This window comes from Podarcis vaucheri (assembly GCF_965113315.1).
Source record: "Podarcis vaucheri genome assembly, chromosome: 3".
In the NCBI taxonomy this organism is placed as follows: Eukaryota; Metazoa; Chordata; class Lepidosauria; order Squamata; family Lacertidae; genus Podarcis; species Podarcis vaucheri.
Window position 1 is genome coordinate 79362607 of NC_138761.1, and position 26006 is coordinate 79388612.

The 26006-nt window shown below is 43.7% G+C and overlaps 1 protein-coding gene across 2 annotated transcripts; it reads left to right on the top strand.

Annotated features, from left to right (window-relative positions):
• Positions 1-874: 874 nt before the first annotated feature.
• GPR63 (G protein-coupled receptor 63) lies at positions 875-21230 on the top strand. 2 transcript variants are annotated; one of them, XM_082216668.1, is made up of 2 exons: positions 875-1342; positions 17438-21230. In XM_082216668.1, exon 2 carries the CDS (start codon positions 17595-17597, stop codon positions 18849-18851), a length of 1257 nt encoding a protein of 418 aa, XP_082072794.1. In that variant the 5' UTR covers positions 875-1342; positions 17438-17594; the 3' UTR covers positions 18852-21230. The 2 variants fall into 2 exon arrangements, with proteins under 2 accessions (XP_082072794.1, XP_082072795.1); XM_082216669.1 differs by lacking the exon at positions 875-1342 and adding an exon at positions 12864-12915.
• Positions 21231-26006: the final 4776 nt, after the last annotated feature.

Sequence of the window (26006 nt, forward strand, 5' to 3'; positions counted from 1 at the left end):
ATTTGAGGGAGCCAGCCCGCCCACCCCAAATTGATAAGCACTGCCATTCAAATGGTGGGTGGGTGCAGCATCTTGTGATCAATATTTTATTCAAGTTGGCACCCCTGCTTCCAACTTTCCAATTCTATGCTTCTGTGATTCTTCGGCCCTGTCTGGGTTGTGTGTCCCTTTACTACCATGCATAGATGCCAACTCCCTAGGAGCACCCACAAAATTCCCCATAAAGGGGCCGGGCATCCACAAATTTTGGTGCCTGGGCCATGCACGCTGCATGGCACCCATGGCCCTGAGCACCTGCGGTCAAAGGGCCAAGTTGGCACTGCTGCTACCACACCCTAATTTTACCTCACAACTGAGATATTGAGATCGCTTTCGGCCACATCGCTATTGGGTTAGTGGGCAAAGCTATGACCATATGGCCTGTTCTTCTGAGCGTGAAAACTGCAATTAACAACTAAAAAAAAAGTTTATGTACTTCCAAAAACACTGGCTGATGTTTTTGTTTTGTTTTGTTCGCTAAGCCACCGCAACGCCTGGGCTTTCTCTGGCTGGCGACAGGCAAGAGACCCGTCGTCCTTTCTTCTCTTGGGCACCTTCCCCCTCCCCTCCACGGCAGAAAAAGCCAGCGAGGCTCCGGCTCCGCTTCTCACGACACCGAGCCGGCCGCTCTTCGGCGCCGAAGGCAGCGTTTACAGCTGCGGCAAGAAGAGGCCCGCGCGCCTCGGAAGGAGCCTCGCGCCGTCCGGGGAAGACGGAGAGAGAGGTAGAGAGCTCGCCGGCTCGCTTGCGCGCGACGCTCGGGCGCCCTGCCAGCCTCCGCCCACCCGGGCCCCTTGGCTCCGCCCCGGGAGCTGGCGACGCCGGCGACTCGTTCATCTCGCCCAGGAGCGAGGAGGCTGGGGCGGGCGGGGGAGCGGGCAGGTTCCTTCTGCCTTCCGCGAGCAGCTGTCTCGCCCGGATAGGCTCGCGGAGCGAATGGGGCGGCTGCGCTGAGGAGGGGTCGGCGGCTGCGTGGGTGGATGGGGGTGGGGGGAAAGGCGGGCTGGGCTGAGGGGTAAATCCAGCCAGAGAGAGAGAGAGAGAGAGAGAGAGAGAGAGAGAGACCCCGCTCCAGCTCGCAGGCGATGCTCCTCACTTGCTGCCTTGGCCGTCTCCTCCTCCCCCCGGCTTGGAAGCTTTTGTTCTTCTCTCCACTTTGGGGCAGAGGCGAAGTGCTGCAGCCGCCGCCGCCGAAGCCTCGGCTTCCCGGGTCTCTTGTCCGCCAGGAAAGTTCCCGGAGGCAGCAGCCCTCGACTCGCGCGTCCGCCTGCCCAGGACCCGGGCTTGTTGTTGTTGTTTTGAGGTGAGGTTAAATCTCAGGGGGAAGAGGAGGAGGTTGGAGGGGCAGGAGCAGATGGAGCCGCGTGTGGCTAGATGGAGCGGGGCTGCGAACCGAGCGAGGGCGAGGGGCTCGAGCGAAACCTCGCCGCGATTCGGAGATGCTGGACTTGGGATCCTGTCCTCCTCCCCCTCCTCGCTCCCGACTTCATATCTTAGAGCACATGCTGCTAGGGGGGAGGGGAGGGGAGGTTGGATGTGATCTAGATACTCCTTCATCACCTTAAAGGGTAGATCTCTCCCCGCAGCTCTTTCAATGCATTCTTGGGGCGGGGGGGGGGGGAGCAGAGATGGGGATGCACGTTGGTGATGGTGAGTGTGAAATGAAGGGAGCGTTGGATTTACCAGTGTGTGCGCACATATATTTATACATATACATCCACACAGACAGGGTGCCAACTTGAACAAAATATTGGGGGGGGGGGGAGGTAAGCCCTGCCCTGCATAATCAATCACAAGACCCGTTTGAATGGCAATGCCCTTCAACTTGGGGTGGTTGTGGTCCCCTCTAACATTTTATTGGGGGGGCAAGACCTCTCAGCCCTTAGGAGTTGGCTCTGACTACAGAACCAAGGGATGGTATATATATATATATATATATATATATATATATATATATATATATATGTATGGTGGTGCTATATGGATGGATGTGTGTTGTTTTGCAAGGTGCCAGAGTACTTTTTGAAAACCAGGAACCCAAATTAGGACCAGATGGATTCCATTGCCTTAATTTATAAAATCAGAGGTCTGCAGTAAGTCCTAGATGTATTGAGGACTGACGCCTCAGACTTCGGCTTTGGCCTTTAATTAATTAATTCCTGCTAAACCCTCCCTGTCTCAAATTAAACTTTGTCTAAAACACCAAGGGCAACTGCAGCATCCTTGACAGTGATTAAAGAATTGGTGTGTTTAAGTCATTCGGGCACATTAGTTATTCCTTAATACACTTTCACTATCCTCTGTTGCTACAATCAGAGTTATTAGAACCAGAGTGGTAGGGAATTGCATGATTCAGATTTAAATCACATTCCCCCCGCCCCCGTGTGTCCTCCATGTTGGTATTCTGACTACAGAACCAAGGGATGGTATTTAGAAGTGAAATGATATTACTGTATGTACAAACTTACTGTTATGTGGTGGGTTAATAAGGGCTTTCAAACTTCACATACTTATGCTTCCTTTCCTGAAGTGGTGAAATATTGAATCCTGGTTAAAAGGAGAGGAAGTCCTTCACTTCCGAATATATGAGGTCCCTTAACCACATTTTTAAAAGCTGTTAAAAAGAGCTATAACAGAACAGTTTTATATTTTATATATAAAACACACACACACATAAAACATCTGTATGTTACTCCATAACATGAAGTTCTCTGGGCAGCTACAATAAATAAGGAGCAGTTTTTTTCACTGGACAGTGTTCAGTGGGACTTACTCCAGTGTAAGTGTGTAACCTGGGAGTAAGTCTCACTGAGCTTATGCATGTATGGACATGTAATGTAAAGCACTAATTTATTTCCTTAGTATGTGTTAAGTTTATCTTGTTTTTCTCCCTTTCAGTTTCTGACAGGTAAATCTGGGTTGACTTTATAGCCATGCATTCTGATTATTGAAAGGGGACTGTTTTTGTAGTCATTTGTCGGTAAATGTGAGGTTGGGGGGGGGGTTGGCAACTGCTTATAGGGTGAAATATGTATATTTTAGGAGGGCTGTAATTCAGGTAGGTGGTGAAGGCTCCCTGCCATCTTGTAAGGGAAAGTAAATTCACAGCTAAAATGTAAATGGTTGATTTGCTGGTAACTTCAGAACCAGGGTACTTCAGCTGAAATTTGCAATTTGATGTGCTTCAATCTAACCCCGTGAATGGTAATTTGGGAGCCCTATTTAGACCCATGGGATGTATGTTTCCTGCAAGTATGTATTGCAGTGTAACTCTATACAGTGCATGCTACTGTATGTAATATTAGAACATTTGAATGGTTCTGTATTTCCTTATTGCAAAGCTTTTTTTCTGGTGACAGAGTGGTTTGTGATGCCAGAATGAATGCAGTTCAAGTGTACACTACTTGCATATCACCACCTGTAAGTTAGTTATTTCTTAGAGTGTGTTGTTGCCTGAATTCATCCTTAGAGAGTTGAAATTCTACTGCAGCTTGCTAAAGCTGTAAATTCTGCAATGACTAAGGCCACGTATAACAGGTAGGCTCTTTGATTAGGCAAACTAGTGAGCATATGCTTCTGTGTAGTATACCTTTTCTGCCTTAATATTTTGGTATGGGTAATAACTTTTAGGAAAAGAGTTTACTCGCATTCTTTGTACTGAGATACTTCATGGAGATAAACAAAAGGCAACTTGTGAAAGCAACAATATTACTTTTTGCAGAACTGTGTTTTAATTTAAAGCATCCCTCCAGAGTTTCTAACTCACCACATCAGGTGCAGCTTGCCAGCCATGTGACCTCAGGGAGGCAACAAAACTTGGTGGGTTTTATCAAGCACGTGGTAGGATGCCTATGTGGCTGCTAGGCTGCATTAGGCCTTGTGGGTTGCAAGTGGTACAGGCATGTCAGAACAGCTCACTCCTGCTTTGTCATGAAGACTGCAGTGTGCATTCCCAGGAGGAATGTGGAAAAGTTATTCTCTTTAACTCTTTTTATATATTACATTTTATTAAGTTTCCAGGCTGCAGAGTTCATGACAAACTGTGTAGTAAAGAGAGAATAAGGCACTGATATAGTGTAGATTACTGCATTAAAACCACTTTTGAAGTGCTCTCTGGATGGGTTTACTTCCAAACAAGTAACTACGGAATTACAGCCTTTCCCCCCCATAGATTGGATAGGCTGTGTCTGGATCTCTCTTTAATAAGTGAGATAGATATTTCCAATGTTAATTTGAAAAACGTAACTTTCCCTGTTGCACATATTCCAAATAATGCTTATTGCTTTGAGAGATGCAGGGGCGTGCTAAGTGTGGGGCGGAGGGGGTGGGTTGCCCCGGGTGCCACTCTGGGTGTGTGTGTGACAAGATGGCCCCTGCTTCCCCCCAGCTGTAGAGATGCCGAGGGTGTGCGCAGTCAGTATGGGCGCTGCTTGTGCGGTGTCTGTATGGGCTGCTCTCACCGTGCAAGCGGGAGTCCATATGGAGTGTGCATGTGCAGCATCCCATACAGACTGCGCAGGTGTGGCATTCTGTATGGAGTGCGCACGCACGGCAGCCCGTACAGACGTCTCACGTGCGTCACCGGGCGGTTCCTTCACCACTGGAGAGATGGGCAAGTTACTAAAGTGTATGACAGCATTTCATCCTATGTATAAGTGCCAGTAGAACATTGTTAAATTTGGAAATTTTACTTCTTTAAATCATTCAGTAGCATTTTTGATGCTTTTATATAATCATGGTTATTTTAGCAATGCGAGCAAGAGTTCGAAATCTTAAGTGGGACCTTACTCCCATGTGAGGTGTTTAGGATTGGGATATGAAGATCTAGTTCACCTGAATGCTTGTCTCAGTTGCCATGACTTCATTGTAGGTTGTTCAGTGAGTTGTTTCTGACTTGATGATGTAGTATTAAAACGGTTAATTTTCACTGGTGGAAGGACAGGGCTAGCTAGCATGATCCCAGTCTGTGTTCCTGTGCTATTAGAGTAGCCTTAGGTAAAGATCCCATGAATTAGCAATCTTAAACTAAAAACTGTGGCTAAGATTTCAATCCATATACCTTTACTGCAGTAAATGATTTGTCATTACTGTATATAACATGGATATAAATATCCCAGGTTTTCCATCGTTCATTGTCCTGTTCAGAGAAGTAGAAGAACTGTTGTTGCTTAAGTCTTGTCTTTGTTAATGCTCCCCTTTAGCCTCTCTGCTGATCAAAAGAATGTAGTTGGGGTTCAAATGAGCTGCACTATATCAATGTTGTGATGTATGGGTATGACCAAATCAGTGGCTTTTCAGAAATCAGCCATTCTCCACATCAATCTGTAGTCTGTCCAGAGTTAGCATTCAAAGAATGGCCTGGGGACTTATGGCACTGTCACAAAATTAAACTTAAGCACATCTGTGCTGGTCAGTGGTTTGGGTGGGAGTCAGCGCAGAACAAGAAAGAGATATAGATCTATAATAAATGAGTTCCGTAATTTTCTAGGGATCACTTTTCCATGAGAGTTTATACTTCAGTAAAGAAGTGCAAACATTCCTACAATAAGTCTGGCTCCGAGTCTCAAAGTATGCTCCTTGCTAGTGTTTAACAAGCTATTTGCTTTTTATCACTATTTTCTCCTGAAAATTATAGGATCCGTCACCTTGTATAGCTGTATGTAGTCATAATGTTGCCCCCACTTTGGGGCTGCAATAAAATAATAATAAACTCTTGGGTTCCCAATACCAAAAAAGAGGAAGCTTACACACACAGGAGATGCACAAAAACATTTCAGGCAATATTTAAACCAGAAATGGGAACCTGTGGCCTCCTGGCATTCTTGGACTCTAACCTGCATCACCCTGACCTTTTGCCAAGTGGGCTGGCATTGTTGGAGTTGGAGTCCAACAGCCATAGGCGCTAACATCTAAAAGCAATATGCTGAGTATTCAACCCAGCAGTTTTCTGGTTGGACAGTAATATGCAGATTTTTTTCAAAACTACCAAATTTTCACCCACAACCTTTTATCTTGGAAACATCCCCGCTGCTTGTCTTAGTAGCTTCTGTGTATGGGCCAAACATTCACTTTCATCCTCAAAAAGGAGACCCTTGCGCAACACTCATTTCTTTTGAGTTTATTTAGCTTGTGCAGGAAAACTTCCTGGACGACTGCACTCTTTGCCAGTACTTTGGCTGTTAACAAGTGCATATTCAGAGATTCAAGTGTTGAGTACCATGAGTATTCAAACTTGTGTCCATTAACCTGCTTATTTTGCACAGTAGCCAAACTTTAGCATTCATCAATGGATAAATGTTTTTTTAAACAGGCTAGATGTCTTTTAGTCTATGGCATTAAAGTGAAACTCTTAATGGCTTAAGAGGCCCTCAGGTCTTTTAAGTTAATAAAGTTTATAACCTTTCCAGACTTCCTGTTATGGACTGTATAGCTGGCAACTTGATTTGTGAAATGCAGAGTAATCAACCATCCAGAAGTCTTAAAGACAAAGCACACTTGGGCTGCAAGTCTGAATCTCATTATATGTATATTAGATTATACTGGAATCAGCAGGGTTTACACATAACAGAATACAGTGGTAACTCAGGTTAAGAACTTAATTCGTTTTGCAGGTCTGTTCTTAACCTGAAACTGTTCTTAACCTGAGGTACCATTTTAGCTAATGGGGCCTCCCGCTGCCGCCGTGCCACCGGAGCACGATTTCTGTTTTCATCCTGAAGCAAGATTCTTAACCCGAGGTACTATTCCTGGGTTAGCGGAGTCTGTAACCTGAAGCGTCTGTAACCCAAGGTACCACTGTATAGGACTCGAGTCATAAATTGTGGGCCAACAAATTAAAATGCCTTCTCCTTGACATTTTAGATTTGGAAGTGTGGGCGCTTTTTATTTTTTAAAAATAGGTTATTTATAGCACTTGGATTCTGATGTTACATAGTACAGCTGAGGACTGTACCATATGCTTATGTGAATCATTGATTCACCTCTAAGACCTTATTAATGCAACCTTTTTGGTTTAATGCTTAATTCATCTCTGCTCCAGTTGTGTTCCAGAAGTTTGTGCTGCCTAAGAATCTGTGTGGTTTTTTGATGCATCGGTTCAAGTATGGGATGGCTGAACCTGGAAAGAAGGAATAGACTTTGTTCCTATGCTGGGTTTGAGAACTATACAGATGCAGGAGTAATTTTTTTGGGGGGGGGCAGGAGGGATGAGAGTTGCTTCTGAAGGAGTAGGAAATCTAATACTGACTCAGTAGGAAAAGACTTCATTGATTCCTTTTGGCTTTTGAAATGGATACCATGCTGTGAAGATACAATATTACTAGTGCTTTTAGTATGGAGCTTAGTAATTCAGCCACAAAAGTGCTATGTGTGGAACTAGATTCCAGATCCTTCATTTTTGCCTCTTAGAGCAAGCTTGTTTTCTCCTGCACTGGAGGGTAAGGACCTGAACCAATGGCTGCAAGTTACAAGGAAGGAGATTGTGACAAAACATCAGGAATGACTTTATGATTCTAAGAGCTTGTTTGACAGTGGAACAGATGCCTTCAGAAGGTGGTGGACTCTCCTTCCTTGGAGGTTTCGAAGCAGAGGTTGGACGATCATCTGCAATTGATGCTTAAGTTGAGATTCTTGCATTGCAGGAGGTTAGACTAGATGACCCTTGTGGCCACTCCCAGCTCTACAATTCTGTGATTCCATGATAATAACGTTAGTAAAATAACCATTCTAGTGTGCATATGACATTTATTTTTATGTTTTTGGGGAGTGTCTAATCATACAGCCACCATCTGCAGCCTCCAATGGTACAGTATAGGAGCAGTTTTACTATTTAATGAGCTTTTTTGTCTGGAGAGTGTCTCAGTAACTTATAATTGAAATAAATTGTAAATTATCCTAAATGGTACTAAATCCCTAATGTAGCTGAATAGTTTAAAATATTTCTGCAAGAACAAATAAGTTCTGAGCTACTCTTCCATGAAATTATCTTTAGCCAATTTTAGGTTTTGTGTGTTTTACAAAAATGGCACAATAGCAATCAAAAGTAGGTTAGCTCCAACTTTTTGTGGAACAAAGGCTTATCACCAGCTCTACCCAAATCCTATTTTAGCATCCGTATGCAAAATATTCTGGTTAGCTTTGCTAACATGTTTTATGCTATAAGATTTACTGCCCCAAAATGCACTCTGAGTAGCTTCAGGCAGTCAAAAGAAGTGTTAGAAAGGAGCACAGGTGAGTTGTACCTTCTCTCATGCTTGCTTAAACCATCTGAAGCTGAGACTATGCACCTGCATCCATAGGATGATGATCAGATCACACAAACACACACTTATCTTATCATGAAAGATGGTGTGGGCTCACTTACAGATGTCCTAAACAAGAGCCAGTATGGATTTTCCAATCACTGCTGTTAGTTTGGAACACTGACTGGCATGTTTAGTTATAATTTTCTGCAGCTGACTCACAGTATGTGCTATAGAGCAAGCTCCCACACCACCCTGAATCTGTGGTGATGGTGTAGGACTTTCTCCCCCCCCCCGCCCAGAGGCTCTGAATAGTCCTAGCCAATGACGACTCCTTACATTGCCAAATAGTTTTCTAAATTTGCTTCCATATTTTTTTAAGCACCATCTCCCAGTTTATTGTTCTCCTTCCTGCCTCCATATATATATATTGTACAGAGCTTTCTATATTTTATTTAAAGTTGCATTAAGATTACAGTGGTACCTCGGGTTAAGTACTTAATTCGTTCCGGAGGTCCGTACTTAACCTGAAACTGTTCTTAACCTGAAGCACCAGTTTAGCTAATGGGGCCTCCCGCTGTTGCCACGCCGCCGGAGCACGATTTCTGTTCTCATCCTGAAGCAAAGTTCTTAACCCGAGGTAATATTTCTGGGTTAGCGGAGTCTGTAACCTGAAGCGTATGTAACCTGAAGCATGTGTAACCTGAGGTACCACTGTATGCAGAATTATGGTGTGATTTCTAAGTGTTAGGTGACATCTAGGATTTCCCCTTCCTGAATTGCGGTAGCTTCCTTCCACTGAATGAGGGTTAGGTTCACAAACAGGGTGCTTCTGTGAGTAGAAGCACTTTCATGAAGCAAAAATGTTGGATATCATCTAAAATGCTGAATGTGTACTTACACTGGTTTTTCTTGTCTTAAGATAAGAATTGGGAATAGGCTGCAATGACCAATGCAGATTAAGTAAGGACACTCAGATGCAAACGTATTTGCGTCCTGCTACCAACTAAATTGCTTTCAGCATGAGTGTTTGAAAATGTGTTTCAATGTCCATATCCACATTCTGCTTCTACGGCTTGTGCAACCGTAACTAGTACTGGATGTGGAATGACAATTTTCCAGTGACAGAAATGTCACTAAAAGAAAAGGAGAAAGAAATCCACACTGAAATGTAAAGGCAAAGTCTAGCGCTTGGAATGCTGTAAAGTGCAGGTGAGGGATTTATTTGCATTGTATTTTCAATCACAACCATTGAAAAATAAAAGCTTGATAGTCAGACCTTCTGACACCTACAGCAGCCAGGACATATGATGTCAGTCAAAGCTCTACCCACATGAACACAATAAAAATGGGATACCATAGGGAAAATTTACTGTGCCAGATTATCACAGAATTTAGAAGGTAGTGGAGGTGGAAAGCGTAAGATCTATTAATACCATGATAACCACCACAAATGAGCATAGGAGTGATGGATTTCAATACCTAGTCTGGTCTGGAATGAAGCAGGTGAAAAGGAAGTGCATTTGGTTATATGAACTTAAAGGAAGTAGACAATAGATGTAATTAAAAAGTGAAGGTGTTCTAGGGAGAGCCAGGGAGCTCTTTCCTGTCAAGGGCTGGATTTGCTAGGGGAAAATTATTATTCAGGGGTTGCATGCCACCAAAGGGAAGGATTCTTTAACCCTCTCTGCCAACCCCTTTTTACTTTCCCTCTTAGTTTCATTGGGAACAGATTATTGTTGCCAGAAATCTGAACTGATCACTTGTGTTGACTCTCCGCCTCCCTGCACCCCTCCATCTGATTTTGCTCGCTTGTCCTCCTGGTTTTCCCATCCTTCCCTCTGGGTGCTCTTCCCACCCAAGTCTGCATGAAAGCCAAGGACCACATGTTCCCTGCCTCTGGGCCAGGGCAAGGAAAGTGACAGAAGATAGCATAGAAAAGGAGAAGAGCCTGCAAAAGCAAGTGGATTCAGAGATGGGTAAATGGCTGGGTTGGGCATTTTGTGTGTGTGGCTGATAGCAGTATCAGTCTTGACTGTGCCAAGCACAGCTACAGATGGCATAAATGAGGAACGGTGGAGAGGGACGAAGGAGCTGAAAGCAGATAAACACACATGGAAAGTGGGAAGGTGTGTGGGAGAGCTGTACAGATCCAAATCTGAAATAACAGTGAAACTAAGCCTCTGAGACAAGAGATTTGAGACTACTTTTACTTTACGTGGCGGCCTCCGTACTACATGGCCAACTGCTTTTGAAACTGAGGGAGTTTCAAAAGCTGGTTATGACATGTCTGTTCAAAGAAAACAGACCCTTGTGTTAGCCTAATTAGCCCATTTTATCCCAAGTATGATCTGGAGAGCATTTGTTCTGTGTAATGCACTTATTCGTCATTTGACAAGCAACTTGTCCAATCGTAGCCCAATCATTGAAACAAGTGGGAAGGAGCTTCAAAAGTTTTGCTTTGTTAAATTACATTATTGTAACCTTCATTCTACATCAAACTGAGGGCAGAAACCTCAAAATCTTTTGCTGTTTACTGTGTCTGGTGCCTAGTGTGCGTGTCTGGCAGAGACGGGTGTTCAAAATACTTTGAGCAAACCTAAACTGGTAGCTATTTGATGTTTCAGTTGTGGGCTGATCATAATAAGCATTTTATATATAATAATCCAGGCTCTCTCCCCAATTATTTACAGCTAGCCACACTATTTGTTTTACTAGCATGATTAATTACATTAGTGACTTTGCATGAGTGGTAGTATAAATTCCTTTGTAGTCTATTTCTGGTGTAGATAGGAACATGGTTGTAAAATTTAGAAGCCTGTAGCCAGATGGATTAAAGTGTTGCTAAGGAAACAGACTTGGAAATGAAGTGGCAGCAGACTGTCCACAGAACATCATGCTGTTTGGAACTGGTATTTTAGGTTCATGCAGATAGATAAAACAGAAGTATGAAATATTAATTCCCTGACTTTTTGAAAATACCATGTTAATTTTTATTGCTCATTAATGTATACAAAGAACTCTACATGCTTTCCCTGTATCACAAAAAGTGAGAAGTCTACAGCAGTTTAAAGGGCACTCCAGTGGTTGGCCTCGTCTAGGTACAGATGTGGTCCATCACCTGCTTAACTTAAGCAGTGATACGGGTCCCAGTTACATGTTTCTCAGGACTTGAGTGTTGAGTTGAAGAGCAGTGATAGTCAGAATGTTAACAGAATTTAATTCATCTTGAAAATACAAGTGACATTTGGATCTGTTTAGCAACGTTGGAAGATGGTGACTTGCTCAAGGAAACTTACAGTGTGGTGTAGTGGTTAAGAGCGGTAGCCTTGTAATCTGGGGAACTGGGTTCACGTCTCTGCTCCTCCACATGCAGCTGCTGGGTGACCTTGGGCCAGTCACGCTTCTTTGAAGTCTCTCAGCCCCACTCACCTTACAGAGTGTTTGTTGTGGGGGAGGAAGGGAAAGGAGAATGTTAGCCGCTTTGAGACTCCTTAAAGGGAGTGAAAGGCGGGATATCAAATCCAAACTCTTCTTCTTCTTCTTCTTGCCAGATGATGGGTAACAGCTAAATTATACATTTTTAAAAAAATGAGGGATCAACCATTGCACATTTTTTTGCTCCCAGCAGTCTTAGATGCAATCTGAAACCTGTTTAGCACCTAAGAGAGCCTAATATGCATTTCTACTACTTTCTCCCAAATTCCATCTGTAGACTGACTAAATGCAGATTACGTGAGTCCAATGTCAACTGACATTTTTCTCCCTTGCTTGGTTTACCACCAAGCTTGATGAAATGTTCTGGAGCTCAAAAACTTGCACATTATTTTGTGTCATTTTGGGTTGGTTATCAGGCAACCCCCCCCCCCAAACAGTGTGCAAGGGTTTGAGTTTGGGCCAATGTGGCTTATGGGAATCTTTCCTGTAAGCCAACATGTCTACCTTTGCTATTCAAAAGGTGTTCCTTCCATCTCAGATGATTCCTTGTATATACAGGGGCAAAGCAAAATGACTCAGTGCCTCTTTGGGGAATATAGTTGAAGAAGGCCTTCAAGCAGGGAAGGGGGCCTGGCTTTTTGTTACAGTTTGATTTTTTATGTTAACTTCTATTCTGCTCAAGAGCTAACTTTATTTATTTTAAAATCATTTGGGAAATGCTTTTGGCATTAACACAAGGTGGAATTCAGCCCCACGCTCTTCCAGTCATTCCATCTGCGTGAGGGTTGCTGCTTCCCTCTGCACTCTGTTCTGGGGTATTTCTGCCCCCCCCCCAGCTGAACCTATTGCAGAGCGCATGGGGGGAGGAGAGCGGGGAAAGCCCTGTCATGTAAGGTGGAAGTTCTTGCTAATGGGGTTGGCTAGGTGAATCACGCTCCCTGTATTTTCAACTGCACCAAAGCTGTTTTTTTATTTGTTGGGTTTCGGGGCTTAGGTCTTCCCCTCCCCCCATTGTTTAGTATTGACACTGCTAACCCCCCCCCCCCCCATTTTTGCTTATCTGGAATTTTCATAGACTGAAAATCATTATTCTGTGGAATTTACTACCAAGCATATGTTCTGAGGATTGTATTTTTATTCATGTCAAGCAGGTGTTTCCTGTGAACCTATTTGGCATGGATTTCTGAGGAGTTGATAGGTGAGCATAGGATTTAGCTCTATTGTGTGGAGCCCATTTTTTTTTGTTTCCTCAGTTTGGTTGGAGAATGTTGGCAGTAAAAAAGTACAGTAGTTCATGTAATGCAAACAAAAGTTATGAGGCCTTGATCTCAATGTCAAGTGAAAACCATTTTGGCTGTCCTATTATGCCTTTTCTGATTGCATTCTTAATAATAAATGGTTATCTACTTTGCCTACTCTCATGCAGGCTGCAGTGGGTGGGTGGAATTTCTGTGTTTGCAGACAGAGTTATTGTTGGATGCTGGGCTGAGTGCGGGCATAAAGCCCATTTGAATCTAGAGGGGCTGCTCTGGAGTAAATGGGCTGTGGATCATAGCCGCATTATGCTGATGCTGAATTGCCAGGTATGAATCCAGCAGTTTTGAGAATGCTCAACAAACTGCAGTGTTTCATACTATAGATCTGTAAAATCTATACATTTTATATATTTATAGTCCCACTAGGACCTGGACTGTAAATTTCACAGATCTATAGACCAAGACAGTGTAGCTACATATAATTGTTGCCACCATGGATAGGATATAGACATCAGTGCTGTCCAACCAGCATTCAGGTCCGGGCTTTTGGCTAACGCCTGATTTGGTTGACTGTTGGGGCCAGGCTTGCTTTGATTTGCTCTGCCTATAAAGTTTGAGAATCAACTAAGACTGCAGTCCTTTAATAGCTTACCTGACAGTAAGACCCATTTAACTTCTGATTCTTAACGCCTTGTGAAGATGTACATTGTATGTTAAACTGTGATGTTTAGAGACAAGTAGTGAATTATATACAGTGGTACCTTGGGTTACAGACGCTTCAGGTTACAGTCTCTGCTAACCCAGAAATAGTACTTCGTGTTAAGAACTTTGCTTCAAGATGAGAACAAAAATTGTGTGGCAGCGGCGCGGAGGCAGCGGGAGGCCCCTTTAACTAGAGTGGTACCTCAGATTAAGAACAGACCTCCAGAACGAATTAAGTTCTTAACCCGAGGTACCACTGTATTTCCAGTACTACTGATAGGAATAATTGTTTGAATCTAGTACAGAAACTATATGACATGCTGTCTTGACGTTTTATTAACTTTTATCCTCTATGATTGCAGGCAATGCTTTAGAGCAGTGCATAAGCCCCTTTCACATGCTAGGGTCTTTTTCACCAGCATAGTGATCAGTATCTTCCTTCATGATATTGTCCATAAGCATCTGGGTTGGAAGAACAGCCAGTGGGGATGGACTTTTTATGGTAACAGCTCTTACTAGAATAGATTGAAGCAACTTCTTCGGGAATTACTGAAGATGTTGGCTGCAGGGGAAGCTCTTCTAAGTTCTGGCAGTGCTGAATGCTTGCTAGCAGCCATGTTTCATAGAACTGGCATATTGGACTAGTCTGTGAGATACTACTGCAATTTATTGCTGATATTTACTCACCTTTGTTCAGCAAAACAGCAATGATAAATCTTTATTGGTAATTACAGGATGTCATCTGTCCAACAATCTTTGACTTCATTTGAGCCACAAGCATTGGTCTGTCAGTTATTGAATTAATGCTGAAACAAATGAAAGAGCTGCCTAGGCTGATAAGTTTTTGAAAGAGAAAATCAAATGGTGATTATCTCCTTGAGAATGCAGTTTTCCCCCCATTAAAATTTTATTGTTCTTTTATAATCTCTTCCTTCATAAATTGGATGTACGTAATAATGTCATTTACTTAGGTCACAGAACTGGGGGAGAAAACTTCTAAGATGGCTTCATGACCCCTTTGAGCTATTATTTCCCTTTGAAGGGAATAAGAGCCTTCCTAAGTACCCAATTTAATTTTGTTTTTATGGTTACATAAATAATAGCAGTGAAAGGCTTGGTATAGGATGCAACGGACTGCTCTTACAATCCATCGACTCAATTTTTAAAAACCAGCACCAGATTAACATTTTTATCCCAGGTAAACAGTATCTTGTTCATGAAGTATAAAAGAACATACAAATTGTTTTAAGATGACAGGTTGAAACAAGTTACTATCACTTCCTTCATTTTATCTGAATCTAATAATGAAGTTCAGCCATTATATAGGGGGAAATGTGTGGGAATGCATTAGATACTTGCAACTTGGTGGTCTTTGGACTGCCACTTAGACTGCAATCCTGACCCTGCTTACATGGGAGTAAGTCCCACAGAGTACAGTAGGACCTACTTCTGAGTAAACATGGTTAGGATTGTGCTGTAACTCAACTTCATCTTTACTGAAGATTTTGTTAAAGATTCTACTTTTATTTTTACTGCAGATTTATGTGTTATGGGACATTGTACTATTGCTGAAATAGGTCCTACATTTTTAAGACTATGCTTGCACATTGTGGCTTTTACCGCAAAAGCGGTAGTTGTGACAAAAAGTCCCTCTTCCATACTGCTGCACTTACAAACATGTGCGCACAAACATTTCCGCTGCTCTATGAGACATCACCACAGCAGATCTCAAGCAGGCACACAAAGATGGCTTAAGAAAGTCATTGGTTCCCAAACTATTTCCCCCTAGGACCACTTGGAATTTGCTGAGTGTCTTGGAGGACCACTTAATAATTTTTCTGCCTCTTGTAGCAATTGTAATGAACTGTACTAGATGCTGTATATGGAACACAGTTTGGAAACCCCTGGCCTAACTGATTCTTCATTCTCCAGGAGTGAGGTGAATTTCTAGACCTTCTCCCTCTCCTGGTGCTATTACATTAATTCACATGAACTTTAGTTCAGTTGAGCTTACAGACCACCTATGCTTCAAAAATCAAACACTACCCTGAACTGGGACATCCTTGAGAATAATCTCAGCAATATATGCCAAGTCTCTAGTTTCTTCACTTAACCTGCTGGTTATTTTTACTGACTTGCCCAATATATGTTACAAAGAACTGAGGCACATAAGTAGAAACGGCTTCCCCTGTTTTCTGTTATCTTTTATTCTTCACCTGAATTATTTGTTCCTGTCATGCTACCTTTTACATCACTCCCCCGTGGGCTACTGCTGTTAGTCTTTCCTTGCTTCTTGCTGTATTATTTGAGTCATAGGCCTTTATGGGCTTTGTTGCCAGAGATTTTTTATGCAACTCATCGCAACTAAAAATAGCCCAAATTTCATTTCTCTTGCTATTGTAGATTGCATATTTAAGCTTTTTTTCGGGGGGTGGGAGTGGAGAAAGAAAAGGATAGTCTTGGTTGAAATATACCTAAAATGGTTTGCTAAATCTCACTAAATTTTTGAAACGTCTTGGCATTGTCCTCGTGTTTATGCCCCAGTTAATTATTAGCATTAGGACATACTCCATCAGCATCAATATCAAAGCTGGGTGAAATGGGAAAGAAAGGTGTGTATATGGGAAAGTGGTTAATTGCAGCTCATAGTCGTTTGTAACTGCTGCTTTGGAAATAGGTTTTACTTCAATCTAGCTGTAAAGCGGGTATGCAGGCACTGTTGGTAGTGCCTGCAAAGTTCTGGGCAAGGAAGCCCTTTTGAAAGGGGCATCTAAAGACCCATGGGGGTTGACATCACTGTGACATCAAGCCAAGTCCCCAGTCCTGCTGTAGACCATTAAATTAGCTACCCTTCATGTGGTTTGTATGTTCCCATTAGACTACTACTAACATTTACATGACAACTAAATGAAAGTATATCTGACAGTAGTATCAGTTTTCTCCACAATACACAAGAGCCTACCTTGTTTCTACTCTACAACACTACCTGCTTATCTAGGGAGGAGCAGGGGTGACAATCAAGTGGATTCCCTACAGTGGGGTGTACATTTGTTGTCCTTCTGTCAGTATATCTGCACATAGAGAATCTGTCAAAAACAAAACAAAACCCACACAAAAGTCTTCTTAATGGAAGGATGAACACATTTGTTACTCTTCTCTAGTACTCCAGTGAACATCTGCAAAGAGTATAGCCTGTTACTAGAGAAAGAGATGACTATTGGACTTAAATTGACTTGCCAAAATTTTGTTGACTTACTTACTTACTTACTTACTTAATTTATTTATTTATAACATTTATATACCACTTGATTATTGGGGAAAAACCCCTCAAAGCAGTTTACAACTGTAATTTAAAACTTACAAAGTTAAAATCACAGTAGAATAGACTAAAATGAATTAATACTCACACAGACTTCCTAAAGGTCTCCTACTCGCAGCAGAAACTTGTCTGAAGAAAGTTGTGGTGCAAAGGGGTCCTGCTCCTAAATTATGTCTGAATGTGCCTTTGCAAGGTTCTCAAAAACAGAATCTCACAGGACAATGCAATAGGAAAGAGAGGCTACTATGTACTTTTTTTTGGTACTCTAGGGTTTACTTGTGCAGCTCTTCTGATCATAGCCATATGCAGCACTGCATCCTCCCTTGATTTCTGTAGTAGATGCTTCCCCACCCCCAACTTTGTCTTCAGTATGCATTAACGCTAAGCAAAAGCAACAACATTATACTCGCGTCTAACCTTCTAATTCCTGCTTGATTTTTCAGACCAAAGCACTGCCATGAAGGGTGAAGCTTTACTTTCTCCCTGCTGGATCTCTAACTACGATTTGGGGCATGGCCATGGATCATGACACCACCCTTATATGCTAAAATGCCTTGAAGCCTCTTTATCTCTCCCTTGCATTCTGCTCTGTGGGAAGTGATGTTTTTTTCTGCAATGCTGACGTCTGCTCATTCTGGGACATTCAATGCAACTTTTATTGTCTATGAAAATATGTACGCAAATATCACCACCCCCTCCTTCTTGGTTCGAAGCGGCACAACGCAGCCACTGAAATATCACTTGGGTGCCATGGTTATCACTGAGGTAACTACTCTGACAACCAACACTACAACTGCCCACCCACTGCAATCGGGCTCCAAGAGCTTAAGCCTGCCGCTCCAGGTAATTCTTTCTGCTGCCATGATATTTATACTCCTCGTTTCTTTCCTTGGCAACCTTGTTGTCTGCCTAATGGTCTATCAGAAGACTGCAATGCGATCGGCTATTAACATTCTCCTAGCTAGCCTGGCTTTTGCAGACATGTTGCTTGCTGTGCTGAACATGCCTTTTGCTCTGATAACTGTCATCACAACCCGGTGGGTTTTTGGGAATATCTTCTGCAGAGTCTCGGCCATGTTTTTCTGGCTATTTGTCATCGAAGGGGTGGCCATTCTGCTTATCATTAGCATTGACAGGTTCCTTATAATAGTTCAGAGGCAGGATAAGCTGAATCCATACCGGGCAAAGTTCCTCATTGCTGTCTCATGGGCTGCAGCCTTCGTAGTGGCTTTCCCGCTTTCTTTGGGAAACCCCAACCTCCTACCTTCCAGAGCACCTCAGTGTGTGTTTGGCTACACAACAAGCCCTGGCTACCGTGCCTATGTGATACTGGTGGTACTGATTTCATTTTTCATCCCGTTCTTGGTAATGTTGTATTCTTTTATGGGCATCCTCAACACTGTACGGCACAACGCAGTTCGCATCCACAGCCACCCAGATAGCATATGCCTCAGCCAAGCTAGCAAACTTGGTCTCATGAGCCTTCAGAGACCCTTTCAGATGAACATTGATATGAGCTTTAAAACTCGTGCCTTCACCACCATATTGATTTTGTTCATTGTCTTCATAATCTGCTTGGCGCCCTTCACCACCTACAGCCTTATTGCTACATTCAACAGCCACTTCGATCAGAAGCACAACTTCTTTGAGATAAGCGCTTGGCTCCTTTGGCTCTGCTACCTCAAGTCTGCCCTAAACCCATTGATTTACTACTGGAGGATCAAGAAATTTCACGATGCATGCTTAGACTTGATGCCGAAGTACTTCAAGTTTTTGCCACAGCTACCTGGTCACACCAGAAGACGTATCCGGCCTAGCGCAGTATATGTGTGTGGGGAGCACCGGTCAGTTGTGTGAAACTTGCAGCAAAGGGACACTTGTTCTTTTTCTGATGTACGTAAATTTTGGTGGATTGAAATACAATGGCTTCTTTAGCTGCCATGTTTGTAACTTTAGTACGTATTCCAGCTACCATGTGCAATTTCAAGAGAGAGATCATATTTGGACTTTGCTACTGGAGTATATGACTAAACAAAGATATTGGCTACAAACCCAAAAAGCTCCATGTGCACAAAGGAAGAATAATGCAGACAGAGATTTCTGTTTGCCACAGCAGCTTCCACTGCTGCAGTTTAGGTTCCTCCTTCAGCAGATACAACTTCAAAGAAAACTCCTGCTATGTGCAGTTTTCCCCCTTGCACACGTGTAGCTTTCTGTGGATTGTGGCCACTACCTACAGCTTTCTGCAGTGGAGAGGAAGACTTATTTGAATTATTTCTCAAGTTTGATGCTCAATGACTGCAGGTCCACTTAATTGTAGATGTTTTTAATGCTGCTATTTTATGGTACATTGGGCTGAATACTTACTTTTTTAAAAAATAAAAGATGTTACTGTTTTATGCCAACATAGGCCGCATATCCACTATGTATTTAGAGCAGTATCATACCACCTTAAACAGTCATGGCTTCCTCCAAATAATCCTGGGAACTGTAGTTTGTTAGGGGTGCTGAGAGTTGTTAAGAGATCCCTATTCCTTTCACAGAGTTACAATTCTCACAGCTCCCAGGGAAGAAGGATTGATTGTTAAACCACTCTGGGAATTGTATCTCTTTGAGGGAAATAGGGATCTCCTAACAACTCACTGCACCCTTAACCAACTATAAACCCCAGGGTTCATTGAAGGAAGCTATGGCTCTTTAAAGTGGTATGATACTGCTTTAAATGTATAGTGCAGATGGGACCATAGCAGAGCCAAAAGGTCTCTATTTAATTTAACATTTCCAAGAGTTGTAGTGATATTCAAAATAGATTCTACTTATCTTTGTGCACTTTAAAAAGAACTGTATAGGGGTGTTTTGTTTTTGTGTGTTTTGTTTCTTCCTGCAAGGGTTTAGTTTTTTATCCAACTTTTGTAGTGTTTCAGTAAACAATCTTTTAACAAACATTGTTTTCAGAAGGATAGATCTGCAAACACTGAGTTTATGTGAATCTCAGAAGCTCAGTGCATGTCGCTCTAACTGAGGCTATATATAAATACATTCATTGTGGTCCAGCAGAAGTTAAACATGCTTAGGTCTCATTGAAACCATAACATTAAAATCTATGAATTTTAGTTGCTGAAGCACATGGGATTTTGTTTGGGGTCCTATTGATTTCAGTGGGATATAAGCATCTTACATTTCTATGAATTTTACCTGTTCTATGTCATAGGCTGAGCCCTGACCAAAAACAATTGATGCCATATTGCATTTTTTAAAGTACAGTGGACGCTTGGGTTGCGAACGTGATCCGTGTGGGAGGCACGTTCACAACCCGCAGTGTTCGTGACTTATGTGTCTGCGATTCGGCGCTTCTGCACATGCGTGAAGAGCAATTTAGCGCTTCTGCGCATGCGCAAGTGCCGAAACCTAGAAGTACTGTAACCCGTTCTGGTACTTCCAGGTTTGGCGCAGTGTGCAAACCGAAGCGTCTGTAACCTGAGGTATGACTGTATACAAATTTCAGGATCCAAAGAGCTACTTTATGTATATACCCAATGGAAACTACCATTATTCCTTTGGAATGCCAAGCCTCTAAGTCCATGTCACAAACTGTTTCTGTAACTGCCCTTAGTTTCAAGAGAGATTTGTCACCTGGAATAGTGATGCAGTTGCTTGAGAAACGTAAGAACAACTCTCCTTTGTGCCTGTGGAACTAATTGTATGGTCTTTTGGGTCAAAAAGGAAACAGTACTAACTTTTATTCATAAAGGGACCAGATCTCCACAAGGCACAAATAAAAACTGTTAATATATTGGAGCTATTATTAATGCACTGATTTCTTCTGTATGAGAGGTTTTTGGAGGAGGGAATTATTTTAAAAAGCTTTAGAAAGTAAGAGTAAGCAGGGGTTTCATACTTCCACAGGCATTAATAAGTTATCTTACTTGCATTATCAACCAGATTTAATTCTTCTCCCTCTTTCTTTAGTCAAGTCATTTTGTAGGGTTGCATCAGTTACCAGCTTTACTTGTCTTGATGTTAGCCCTACAAACACCAGGTCCTATTTGAGAAAATATGGAAAAAAAGTATGGAAAATTATGTTAGGAATTACTCGAGAAAACTTGCGTGCAATCTGTTAAATGAACTTAAAGATGCCAATATATTAAATCTATCATCAGTTCTACTGTAGTTTACAAGAGGGCTAGATATGTTTTTGTTGGGGTTCTTTTTAACCTAATTGATTTCTTCAGTGGCAGCAAAGCGTGTTCTCACTAAAAGAGAGCACGTGTTGCGGATGGGGCCGAACAAAACTCCACTTGGTTGCCAGGCAGTATTAGATTCAAGGGGCCTGGAGCAGATTGGAGGATGGTGTTACTGGGGTAAATTTGATGTTGCCAATTTAGGGGTGGGATCAGTGGTTATTTAAGCAAGGTCCACAGCTTTCTCTTTCTCTTTCGCTGTGGACATCGGATCACATGGAGCACTTGGACTGTCTGGAGGACAGTGATGCAAACTTCTCATTGTCTGGTTACATTTCTTTATTTCCCCCTTCTTTTAATCCTCTTTAGTCCCTTAAATAATTTAATTCCCCTTTTTCCTGTTCAATTTCCCACCCCACCCCTTACCCTGCCCTGTGGGAAGATTCTCCCTGTATCTGTGGCTTGCCTTTCTTTCGCAAAAAGGTTTCCCCCATTTCTCCTGTTGTAAATTGTGGGGCTAGTCAGGGCTGTTCCCAGCTTAGCTGGAATCACTTTCGTTTACAGCACCCCCGAAGGTTGGCTTTATTTGGGTGTGTGCAGCGCTGTTGGCCAAATTTTAATCTAGCCTTGGGCGGGAGCACTATTTTGAGTTCCTTTAATATTGCTATGAGACTAAGATTCTCAAGAGCAGAGGCGTGGAGCCCTATTTGGCCTGGGCATAACTTCCGAGCCTAAGTATGCTACAGGTAGCAGTTAATTGTTAAGTCTCTGACCTCTCTATAAGAATGTACCTGCTTGCAGGCTCAGTTGCTGCTAATGTATATCAGAGGGCGGCAGAGGCTCTCTGTGCCTCCAATGACTATGAGCACTCTGTATATGCTCTTGAACTATGCTGTTTCTGAACAAGTTTATTTTCTTTAAGTTTGTTTTGCCCTGATAGTGGCGACTGCCATTTTAGAGGCGAGCCATTGTGGTTTAGTGGCTAAAGTGTAGGACTAGGACCTGGGAGACAGGGTTCATATCCCCCTCTTAGCCATTGTTATAACAAAACAAAACAAACTGCTCCTTTTGGGCTATTCTGTTGCTGGGTAGTTCGGTCCATAAAAGAACTTTGGGTTTCTTGAAGGGGTGCTTCCCTCTAAAAGGGCAAGCAGGGGTACCTGGACAAGCTGTGGGCTGCTTCAACTCTGCTATTTCACTGGAAACATTTATGCCTGGCCTGGCAGGTGATCCTAGGGCTTTGCCCTAGAATTCGATGGCCTGGAAGCGTTTCCGGCCTGAATAGTGTCCCCATGTGGTCCATGAAGCATTGGTTTCACCAGTTCCTTACATTGTTTAGTTTTTGCGGACTATGACTGGGCTTTTGCAAATGCCTCAAGAGCTTGCCTCTCCTCAGGGGATGACTTGTGGACGCCCCAGGTGTCTTCTTCCAGAAGAAAGCATCTTCGAAGGCTGCAATCCAGGAGGAGGGCAAAGAGGAGCAGGGATCATGATTCAGACATCACCTTGGACCTCTACAGGGGTCAGGGTGAGGCTGTCCCGGGTCTTTAGGGATCATCCTGGATAACTCAGCTGGTCAGCGCATAGTGCCGGTAATGCCTAGGTTGCAGGATTGGTCCCTATATGGGACAGCTGCATGCTCCCCCATTGCTCTACCTGGACACTTAGGTCCAGTGTCGAGGGCCTTTTGGTGGTTCCCTCACTGCGAGGGATGTAACAGGCGCCACGTTTGCAATATGCAAGCGGGAGAAAGCACCTTTGTGTGCCCGCACTGCAGTTTGCTCTGTGCGTTACAGGGCACAGCGCTGCACGGGCTGCATTTGCATTGCATTGCGTGAGAGATTTGCATTTGCATTGCACAGAGGTTGTGCGCATTGCACAGAGGGTGTGAGTGCATTGCACAGAGGGTGTGTGTGCATTGCACAGAGTGTGTGTGCATTGCACAGAGGGTGTAGTGGCATTTGCACAGAGTGTGTGTGGTTTGGTTTTTTTTTTTTTTTTTTTGCATTGCACAGAGAGTGCATTGCACGGAGTGTGTAGTTGCATTGAACAGAGGGTGTGTGCAGTGCACGGAGTGTGTAGTTGCATTGCATGGAGTGCGTTTTTGCATTGCACGGAGTCCGTTTTTGCATTGCACGGAGTGTGTAGTTGCATTGAACAGAGTGTGTAGTTGCATTGCATGAAGTGTGTAGTTGCATTGCATGGAGTGTGTAGTTGCATTGCACAGAGTGGGTAGTTGCATTGCATGGAGGGTAGTTGCATTGCATGGAGTGCGTTTTTGCATTGCACGGAGTGTTTTTTTTTTGCACTGAGTGTGTAGTTGCATTGAACGGAGTGTGTAGCTGCATCGCACGGAGTATAGTTGCATTGCATGGATTGTGTGAGCACCGCACGGAGTGTGTTTTTGCATTGCACAGTGTGTGTCTGAAAAGGAAGCTGGCACGGCGGCAGTTTTGTCGGGACTTTTTTTAGCGGTTCTGGCCAGCGTCGGCCCTGTAAATTTACGTATTATGATGGCAGCACAAGATGCCCCCTGCCCAAGCAGGGCTGGAAGCTGGCAAGCAATACATCAATACTTTTTGCCCATATTCCCATTTTATTTAGGGATCCAGTTGGATATCGTTGCTAAAACATACCACTTGCCTATGGAGAAGCTGTCTGCCTTGAAGGAAGTTATTTTGTAATACTTCCTCTGTAGCAAGTGATGCTTCATCAGATCCGATCTTGCTGGGTCACTTAATTAATCTTGCATGCAGAGTGGTTGCCCCAGGCCGCCCCTTCCCTTCCCACTAGGCCAGGCTGCCTGCGGCCTGAGGTCCCCTTACCTTTCTCATGCAATGGGATCTCATGCAATGGTTGCAATTCCTATATGTATGCAATAGTAGTTGGCCATGGCAGGATACTTGCACAGGGATTTTTCAGGTTCATGCTGATGCTGCTGGATCTTTGCCCTTTGGTTTTTTATTTCAGGGGCTGCTGGTGTGCAAAGCCATGGCCTCAAGCCCGGTATGGTGAGGCAATCATGTGACCTAACTTTTGAGTTTTCCCCATTGTAGTAGCAGTTCACATGTGGCCCGAGGAGTTCAGTGACCATCGGATCTGCTTTTGGTCTGATAACCAGGTAGTGGTGAGCGTCTTGGCTAAACAGTTCTCACGCTCCAGCAGAGTCTCCGCCCCTCCGCTCATGCTTTTGAGCTGCACCGCTTAAGGTTTACTATTGTGCTTTCTGCTCTCCTGATTACGGGATCCTCTAATGATGTCTCTGACACTCTATCCCATTTTCAGATGGAGCGCTTCAGATCCTGGGCTCCAGACTCAGCTATTGCCAGACTTTTCCAGACCACCTGTGGCATTTTGACAACAATTAGTAATTACAGAGAGCAGCAGCTTCCATTTCCCCTTCTGCTTTTAGCTCTTATGGGAAGGCCTGGATGGATTTCTTAGCCTTAAGCTGGCAGTCCTCGGCCATTCAGATGAACTGGCCCCCATCCTCTGAGCAGATCCTGCAGTATTTGGTCCACCTGCCGCAGATTGGGCGTCCTGTTATAACTATAAGAATTCAGTCCGCTGCAATGTCTGTTATACTGAAGCTTTATTCTTCAGAGACCCTTGCATAAAGTTTGTAATGTGCAGGGCCTTGGAAGGTTGGAATAGGCTCCAACCTCATAGGACAGTGGGCAGGAAGTCGGTCAATTTTACCTAGGCAGGATCTGCAACAAGTTAAAACTTGTCTGCTGGTAAAAGATCAAGGCGAGACTCCTTTCAGTATTCCATTGCATTTTGGGCACTGAGGGTTGGGGAAATGGTTGTTGGAGCCAGCACAGGGCTGAGAGTCTGGAGGCTTATTGCTTCAGGACTTTTCCTTATCTGCTTTGGAGCTTGTCATTAGAGTTGGGAACTCTAAAACAGACTTAGTGGGCAGGAGTGCCACAATCAGGCTTCCCATTACAGATGAGGAGGGCCCTTGCACGGTTATGGATACCAGAAAAAATTGGCTTTTCATTCCCCTGGGGGCTGGCCCACTCCTAGTGCATGAAAATGGGTTCCCGTTAGCCAGGCATTAATGTGCTTACGCCGTGCACAAGTTATTACGGCCTGCGGCTTGCCTACCGCTGAATACACCTCATTCCTTCCAAATAAGTGCTGCTGCAAAGGCTGCACACTGGGGGCCTGTCTGTAGACAGGATTGTGAATACGGGTCATTGGAAGTCTGACGCTGACAAGGGTTATATCAGGAAGTGTCACAATGATGTCTGTGCTGATGCTTGTCTGTTATTTCCTTTTCTCATAGGAGCAGTGGTGCACATTTGGGCCACAGCATTGTACACTGGGCTGGCAAGCGCGCTGACAAGTCTGGACTGGGGCGCCATCTCAGTCTTCCTGCCCATGTGGATATATACTGGATGTCCAGATGGGGAATGCTTTGGGAGGAGGTCCTTCCTTTGGTGCGGTCGAGTGTGACCTGTTCAGGTCCTCCCGCAGTGCTGGTGGTACAGCTGGGCGAGAATGTTTGCTGTCTTCCTCCAGCATAAGTTGCATTCCTGCATGCAAGAGGGCTTGGATTGAGTTGATGGCAGCTCTCCCTGGACTCAAAATAATTTAAGGCATTTGGTTCAAGGTGGTCTGGAGGGGGGGTTGGAGCACCTGTCCCCTCCAATGCGCAAAGATATTCCATTAAAGGAAACCAAGGATTTGCCATGCTTTGTCAACCCCTTTCGAGGGGTAGGGCCACGCAAGAGTCCCTGGGAGCATTTGGGGTGAGCTTGAGTCTGATCCTGGTTCATTGCTCCCCCACGCTGTTTACTTGTACTGACGATATGGTGGGGCCCAG

Coding starts and splice junctions, on each gene's coding strand:
- GPR63 (XM_082216668.1), top strand. CDS start 17,595: ATGTTTTTTTCTGCAATGCTGACGTCTGCTCATTCTGGGACATTCAAT.